We start from the raw sequence: 8470 nt of genomic DNA on the forward strand, positions 1-8470 counted from the left end.
AGACCACTTTTTAAAAAATCTGTGTTTGGATTCAAACCTCATACACATATGCCTTCTCAGGGGACCCAGGGCCTCAATTTGTGAAGGAAAATGTATCATATAATGCTGTTTGGGAGTTATGTTGTTGGCAGGGAAAAGATGAGTAAACTCTTTTAGGTGCTGTTCAATCATCCTCCTCAGTTTTTCCAATGTTTCAATGGCTATAACAGGGGAAAATATGATCTGAGTTATTTCAAGTAATCCTATTATAAACTGGACATATACATTAGCACTGATGCTGTTTACAATAAATGGAAATATTTTCATCAACACCAACATCTGCCCTGAAGACTGCTTAAGTTTGTTATCATTTGACGATAAAGTATTTACAGTGATGGGGCATGGTTTATCGCGTATATCAACTGGTGAATAAGAAAAGCCTTGTATACCTGAGTTTATAGAGTCCAATTCAAAATCTCCAGACAAAATGAGAGCCTTTAACACACATTTCATTTCATAGGGCACCACACCCTCAAGTAACACATGCATTATATCCTGTGGGGTTTGCCGGATTAAATCAAAAGCTGGGAAATCTACAAGTTTGCTCCTTCTATTAAGGCCATAGGTAGTCATAAGGGATTTTTTAAGAAATTCTGTACTGGCCCTCTCCATTTCTTCACACTGTCTGATATGATTTTGTAGTGTTCTTGGAGTAAAATCATGCTCATCAAAGTTGCTTTGCATACTGTCAAAGTCACACTCACAATGCCTGCACTTGCTAAAAGCAAAACCAACCCCAGACTTAAACCCAGCTAGATCGTGCTGCGCAAGGGTATCCCCACATACTGATATTACAGCACCAAAGATATTTGTTTCCCTGCTTCCAATTTTTACTTTTGTACCACTGTAGAGCTTCTTTAAATCCTTTTCAATTCGCTCCAAAATAACATCCACACCAGCCTCTGAAATATCCTTAGCTTTGGCAATAGCAAGAAGTCTAATGGCTGAAAGCTTTGACCGGAATTTAGGCTCAATGTTTCCTAATGAGTAATAGAACATCAGTAGTTTGTTAACAGAAGCATGTGCACCAAGAGGATTGCAGATTTCAATTTCATCAGAATATAAAATTAACTGTAGTGCTGTTCGTTTAGCAGAAAATAAAGGATGACTTTTAAAAATGCTTCCATTAACAATGTCTTTAAGAAAGCCATCTTTGCTACAACTTGCTGGGTGATGAATCATGTTGAATATTCTCTGGTCACACAGAAATTGTTCCAAACTTTTGATGAGAGGCACATAATAATAAGAAATGTTCCTAGTTTTAAGTACCCTTGTTCCACCTCTCTTAACTCTACAGAGCTTTTGTGAGATGATAACCTCTTCAGGTTCAACTGGATGAAAAAGTTCTTTAATAGTTTGGTCCTGCATGTAACTCGTGGTCAGGGAGGCGAAGGGATCAGGGAAGTCATCAATTGTTGCCATTGTCTCATTACGAAGTTGCTCAATGTTGTCCATATGTCCATGTCTTTCAAAAACATTGCTCACTCTCTTCCGCAGGTCTTCCAAAAGGGCAAATTGAAACTGTTGCACTTCTGCCACTATGTTGTTGACATTCCCCTGCAACAAGAAACAAAGAAAATTATTTAAAAAATACAATTTGTTCCACTATAAATAAAAAAAAAAAAAAGTGTTTTTGGGGTGCCCTGGGCTCTGGCTTGGAAGCCACAAGTCGATTGATTATACAGTTTTCCCTGTAGGATGGAATGGGTGGTGCTGGATATTAATTTTGTTGCCATAACACATGGTGTTTATGGTGCACTCTACGCAAATTTCCCCCAACATTCAAGGATCTGTACCACTCCATGTGGATGTGTCTCCAAAAATCTGATAAGAGATAGGTAGATACTTTACCCGGGAAATGCAGCATCTTTCGCGAACATCAACGGTGAATGCAGCAGCACGTCTGATTAAAGCCTGTATTAGAAATGAGAGACACAAAACCAAAGAAATCTTAGCCATTGGCATCATACATAAATGTCCCATTTAATTAATTCCCACTTTATGCCCATAACTGATTACATTATGTTTCACTTTTTATAATAACACAATTTGACATTATATACTACTGATGGTGGTTTTACCTTCATAGGGTAAACTTGACCGTAAAAAAAACATAATGAATAAATAATAAGATCTTATTCATAAAATATTTATTACAGGTGTTAACTGTAGCTACATGCATGTTTACCTACTGAAACATCCTATTCATAATGGGCTGCATCAAGTAAGTGCTGCACCACTTCTATGAATGCTAAAGTAAAATTTACATTTGTGAGGCTGTGAAACAGCTTAATTGCAATTTAATGTTAAAGACTTGTCTGGCGATAAACTGCAGGTAACCAGTCGGATTAAGGACGGGACCTAACAGCTGTTAGCTGCACGCAAGTGGACTCTCATGTAAACATTGTGCGCAGCTAATGCTAACGGTAAGTTTACATTTGCTGCATAAATTTATCAACAGCTGTGTTACCACAATCATAGACGTTAGTTGTAATGGGCAAAACGCGTACGTATAGTTCTTCACATTTGTGTTAATATTTTTATTTCCCAATGCTACTACATCAGCCTGTCTCAGTCAGTCCCATTTAAAATTCGAATGTAGCTAAGCTAACCTGGTGACACTGAAACATTACGGTGGTCGATTATGCTTACCGTGTTGGGGGTCATTTGGGCTTCAAGGGGTTGGACACCAAGATGTTGGTTGTGCCTTTCCCCTTCTTCTCCTCCCAGGAGCTCTTGTTCGGTGGTCGTTCCAGCTAGCGTTGCGTTGTTGAAGCCGTTAGCTTCGTTAGCTTCGTTAGCTTCGTTAGCTTCGTTAGCTTCGTTAGCTTCGTTAGCTTCGTTAGCTTCGTTAGCTTCGTTAGCTTCGTTAGCTTCGAGGGTGGTGGGGTCCGCGTTAGTATTGTTGGTAGCACTGCCGGTAGAATGCATGAATGAAGCACAGCCGGAGAAAATGGGTATGTCGAACCGTTCATCTCCGTGAGATCCCGAGTGAGCTAATGTAGAAGTGACCGGTGGTGGGCGTCCATTAGCCAGATAGGATGCATGTCTTCGTTTAATGTGGTAGTAGAACGAGTTAAATACTCGATATTCTTCTGTGCAGCCATCTATTCCACAAATAGCCCGAAATCTAGGATTGCGTCCATGAGCTTTGTTGACATGGCTCAGTAGTACTTTTAAAGTCAATGCCATGAACACGAAACAAATGACACAGCGCCATCCCGCCGCCATCGTGAGAGAGAAAAGAGATTTTGAAAAAAACGGCTGTATTATGTGGGGGCGAGGGAGGGGGCGGACTATACCATTAGGAACAGAGTCAGGTAAATAAATGCATTTTTTGATCTCTCAATTGATATCCTATATACAGTATGTGTATTGTCTAAAATTATTAGTGAATGTTCCAGTACAAACGAGACCTTTAATTCATGGTTTGTCCTAAAACAGCAAATGCACCCCTATTTCAGGCTAATTGGAATTCCCGTTCGACTGCTACCGAAGGCGCGGGAGAGTCGCCGCAATGAGATCGACGTTGACGCTCAGAAAACAGCAAAAATCAAGCAGAGAACCGTAGGAGTAAGGTATTTTAGGCAAATATTATCAATTCTTGGATGTTGATGCAGCTTTTGTTGCTACAGTGGACTATAATTTCTCTTTTCTTTCAAACATGGATGAGTTAAATAACTCGTCTATTAGACTGGATAATTAGATAACGTTACGTTAGCAAGTTAGCTAGGCTAATGCTAAATGAGTCAGCATAAAATATACTAAATACATTTAGCCGCTTTACTATAAAAAAATGATTGAGATTCATTTATTTTGGAAAACAGAAAGGCACAACATGTAATATTACAGGGTTTGTTGGATTGGATAATCATTTTTTGTTCTTTTTTTTTGTAGCTGATGGCGTGTGCGAGCCAGACATCGAGCCATGGTGCTGGAGAAGACAGAGACTGGTAATGTTTTTAACAAGGCATAAAAAGTTTTTGGGGAAAAGGGGGATTATAACTTCTACAGTAATTTTATGATTACTTTGACAAACTGTCCTTTACAGGACGGAACTTGACAGTGTGGCAGTTGAGATTTTAAAAGGTAAGATTGAAGCAAAACCTCAAACTATGATGAAATATGGTATAATTAATGTAAATTGAGTATTGTATTCAAAAACTCAAAGTAATGCCATTTTGTATGACAAAAAGAACTGCCTCTCCACATAAGAGCTCCACAGACGCTTGACCATTTTAAAACTGTGCTTAAGACACATTTCTACTCCAAAGCTCCAACACTGTCTTGCACATATCAGCCAGAATCTGAGAAATGAGAAGTTTCCTTCTTGTTTATTATGTATTATGTATTGTTTTATATTTTTGTACTAGACCTTTCTGGGAAGCACTTTGGTCAACAACAGATAAATTTGATTTGATAAAAGAACCGAAGAACAATTAGGTTTGCTGCCAGATTGCTATGGCTAAACTTTAGCGTATATGGTTAATTCAGTAGTTCTGTGAGCTCTATGGATTTTAAGTATCATCATCTGCACTGGGTTGTTTTATAATTGAAGTCATGCTTTTTCCGTGGATACTGAAAGCCCAAACTCATCCAATGCGTTTTAATATAAAATACTCTCTCCTAGCGTAGTCTAAAATTATTCAATGTACTACATATAATGAGCACTTTGGAGCTGCACTATTTTGAAGATCAGGATCTTCACTTTTCTGTCTTACTTACTTGTGCAATTTATCTAGTTCAGCTAATATACATATTTTACATTTCAAGAACTTCTTTAAACATTTTACAAACTTGAAATGTATAGCAGTTATGACCACAGAATCCTGTATGACTTCATGAATGAGTAACATTTCTCTATTTGCTCCAGCCGCAAATGTTGATGCAGACGTCCTGCAAACCTTAACAAGAGAAGATTTAAAGGACCTTTTTCCTGGGCCGGACCACTTTCGAAGAAGGAAAGCCATTTGGGACCTGGCCCACCCAATGGTAAGTTATCCTTGAGAATTATCTTAATGTTTTGGGCTGTTCTAACTACCACATTCTTCTGCTTGTATTTCATGTGTCCAGGAGCAGGCAACAGAACAAAGTGATGCTTCTCTTCAGCCTTCAGTTAGAAAAAGCCCCTTAAAAATTGTGCAGCTCCCAAGCCCACAATATGTAATTTATACGGACAGTGAATTAGAGCACGTGAGGCGAGAATATTTTGAATTTAAACGCATTGGGCGAGAAAGGGAGTGCAGACTTTCAAAAGAGCTATTCTGTAGACTGGTTAGAAATACAATTATCACCATGATTACTGCAGTGAGGGCGTCAGGTGGGACTGACTGCCTGCAATACCCCACAAAAGAAGGGCTGCAGGCCATGGCCAGACGAATCATGGACTACTATCCAATGGTTGCTGACTGGGCAGACACCAGCTGTCCATGGGTAAGTTGTAAACAATGATAACAATATACTGGCCATAGACAATACATCGAGATGATGTCCCAACATTTATGAGGATGAGTTTGGACCTATAATGATCTTGGAAAATTCATCAAGTCATTTTCTGGATACTGTAAGTGAAACATAGGTGATAACCTATGTTTCATTTATTGATTTAATAATTTTCCGTTAACAATACACTGTTGATTTATCAAACCTGATTTTGTCCAGGGCTAGAGGTGCAATAAACTGGCACCAAGCTTTTTTCTTGAGTTTGCCTTGTCTTATTGTGTTCTAGTTGTAACAAGTAGCCCAGTTTTGAAGAAATGTCTTTACTTTGTTTTTCAAAAAACGCTGCTGTATTTTAATGCATTTTTAAAACATTTTTTTTTTACAATAGTATTACTTTTTTGTGTTACAGTCCAACATATTCAAGAAGCTCAGCAAGAGACTCCAAAACATAAAGTCTCCACGAAAATGGCAAGGAGCTACACCATCGAGAGGCAATGGTAAAAGAAGGCGCCTTTCATTTGAGAACACTCCAGACAAGGAACTCCCAGACGAGCCAGAAGAGCCGGTCATGGACATGAGCCCGTGCGCTTCTATTGTCACTCCGAGAAGCACCACTTGCACCCCAGACAGGCCACAGGTTCACTCCCCTAATACGGCCAGCGAGAACCTAGTTAAATCAGGCAAGTCACCTTATGGATCTCTATGAACAAAAGAACAAAAATAAAAGTTTGGTACCGTTAATGTGATAGGCCAGTCTACACACAAGCTTTGTTTTGTTTTTATTATTACTATGATATCAAAATAGATTATGAGTATCAGTGTCAAGAGTAGTTTTATATATCTAAATAGGTTTTGAAATGTTAGTTTTACTTTTGATTTGTACAATGGCCTAATTGTATGATTTTGATATTTCTCTTGAGATATAGATTATTATGATTATTTTTTGCATGTGTATTTGTACAATGAACAAAGACTAAATCTAAATTTCATTATTTTCTATTCAATTTTGGTGTAGGTCCCAAACTGCAAGACAGCAGGATTTCCCAGGCCCGACACTACAAAACACTGCAAGAAATGTATCGAAAGTCAAAACAAGACAAGGAGGCAGTTGCCCAACTGTTGGATTTAGAATTTGAAGCAAGGAGAAACTTCATAGATGCAGACCTGCTAAAAGAGCCAGATAAGGCAGCGAAGATAATTCACGCCTATCCCTGCTTCAAAGACATTGACCATGTACGTTTTTATTTGGTTTTAGTTGGCTGATACTCTCTGGCTATTGTCATTTGCATAAATTCCACTAATGTGAAATTCTGAATATTTGAATATCTTTCAAAAGTTCATTTATTTCTGTTATTCAATTTTCAATATTTAAGTTGAATTGCTGAAGTAAATGAACTTTTGATCAATACGCTAATTTTCCGAGTTTCACCTGTAGATTAAGGTTAATTTAGTTAAATTTGGTTTTGAGTGTGTATTAGGTGGCTGTCTTAACTGCAGCCAGTTGCACTTGCCTCATCTTAAGGAATCCTATAGTAAAATTCTGATACCTTTTAAGGTCCTTGACGAAGTGGGGAGAATCATTTCCAAAACACAGCACAACTATGTCAAGGAGCTGAGAGAGCGCTGGGAAGTCTTCAAGGAAAAAATAATCTTCTATGCAGTTTACAAGAAGGCAATGAAACCACCTATGTCACTCTCTCAAGGTAAGTCACTTTTATTGACATTCTTAAATGATTTATTCTATTCAAGTAAATGAAATTAAATAAAATCTACGCATTCATTTTTGTTTCCCCAGAAGAACAAGCGATTGAGCTACTGAAGTGCCTCCCAGTGCTATTTCCTTCTAATGCTGCCCTTCCAAAGAAACTGGCCAATGCATCAGACGCGCTGTTCCATATCTTATTGGTAAGATTCTTTATGTTGTGTGTAAGTTTGTAAGATTCCTTTTTATTGCATGGTGGTCCAGCACTCATGCTAGAAGGTCGGGGGTTCGATCCCGGGCCGGACGGGGCCTTTCTGTGTGGAGTTTGCATGCTCTCACCGTGTCTGCAAATGATTCCGCTGGGTGTTCCTGTTTCGCCACCACTAAAAACATGTACAACAGGCGAATCTGTGAGTGTGAGTGTATGAATGGATGGACTGTTGACACAGATGTGTTCAGTGTCAGACTGTCAGTCTACTCCAGGGGAAACTGTGGTAAACATACATAACCACTGCCAGGTGTGAAGTGAATAGAGAACAAATTCCTTATACTGTGTGAAGCATTTTGGGTGACTTGTGTCACATGTAAAGCTCAATACGATTAGGTTGTACTTGATGTGAAAAGTTTAAGAACCATTGTCGATTGTATAGTTATTTTATCTGTTATGAAACTTGCCATAAGTATTCAACACTTTAATACTTAGTTTTTTTCCTTTCAGCCATCACAGGAACCAGGAATGTTTCTCCAGAAGCGACCTCTCTGCACACCAGTCCTGCTCATTGACGAGGATGGCTGCTTCATATGTGCTGGCTCAACTCCCATCTCATCTTTTCCAAAATCCAAGCTCCAGGAAGCCATTCTATACATTATGGCTTACTATTACGTTTTCCACATGGCATACCCCAAATGCATTGCATCCTTGTTGCTAGCACTGCAGACAGAAGTGCTTCAAGATCCCATCACGGACAATGATGCAACTCCTGCCTATAAAAAGGCGATGGCAGAGTTTGCAGCTTTTGTTGGGTAGGACACTCACCTTTACAAGGACGTTCTGGAATGTATTTGGTTTTTGCAATTCTTTGTTTTGGCAAGAGCATTCTTTCACTCTTTTGTTATAAGGAATATTGTTAAAGAAAGCTATGCATTTTCCAATTATTTGCTAATCATTCAAACTCATCTTAAACTTTGTTGGTTAGAAAACCGTATTAAGAAACATTGTTAATGTTTTATAATTAATAAAAAAAGCTATTTCACAGCAATCTCCTTTTGTAAAATGTATTGTTGATG

At 38.5% G+C, this 8470-nt stretch overlaps 1 protein-coding gene and 1 long non-coding RNA gene across 2 annotated transcripts; one reads left to right on the top strand and one right to left on the bottom strand.

Moving 5' to 3' along the window:
- Positions 1-384: 384 nt before the first annotated feature.
- On the bottom strand, positions 385-2830 carry LOC306981791. The gene is made up of 3 exons (XR_013794147.1): positions 2692-2830; positions 1891-1953; positions 385-1596 (listed from the first exon to the last, which is right to left on the bottom strand). It is a non-coding gene; the product is annotated as an uncharacterized lncRNA (long non-coding RNA).
- Positions 2831-6502: 3672 nt separating this feature from the next.
- On the top strand, positions 6503-8245 carry LOC306981896 (uncharacterized protein). The gene is made up of 4 exons (XM_079581632.1): positions 6503-6714; positions 7037-7184; positions 7277-7386; positions 7902-8245. Exons 1-4 carry the CDS (start codon positions 6556-6558, stop codon positions 8208-8210), a joined length of 726 nt encoding a protein of 241 aa, XP_079437758.1. The 5' UTR covers positions 6503-6555; the 3' UTR covers positions 8211-8245.
- The last annotated feature ends 225 nt before the right edge of the window (positions 8246-8470 follow it).

This window comes from Gobius niger (genome assembly GCF_951799975.1).
Source record: "Gobius niger genome assembly, chromosome: 23".
Lineage (NCBI taxonomy): Eukaryota > Metazoa > Chordata > Actinopteri > Gobiiformes > Gobiidae > Gobius > Gobius niger.

Bases quoted from the DNA above. Each gene is read 5' to 3' on its own strand.
- LOC306981896 (XM_079581632.1), top strand. From the start codon at position 6,556: ATGTATCGAAAGTCAAAACAAGACAAGGAGGCAGTTGCCCAACTGTTG. The intron at 7,185-7,276 runs GTAAGTCACTTT...TTGTTTCCCCAG, and splicing joins ACCTATGTCACTCTCTCAAG to AAGAACAAGCGATTGAGCTA. The intron at 7,387-7,901 runs GTAAGATTCTTT...TTTTCCTTTCAG, and splicing joins CGCTGTTCCATATCTTATTG to CCATCACAGGAACCAGGAAT.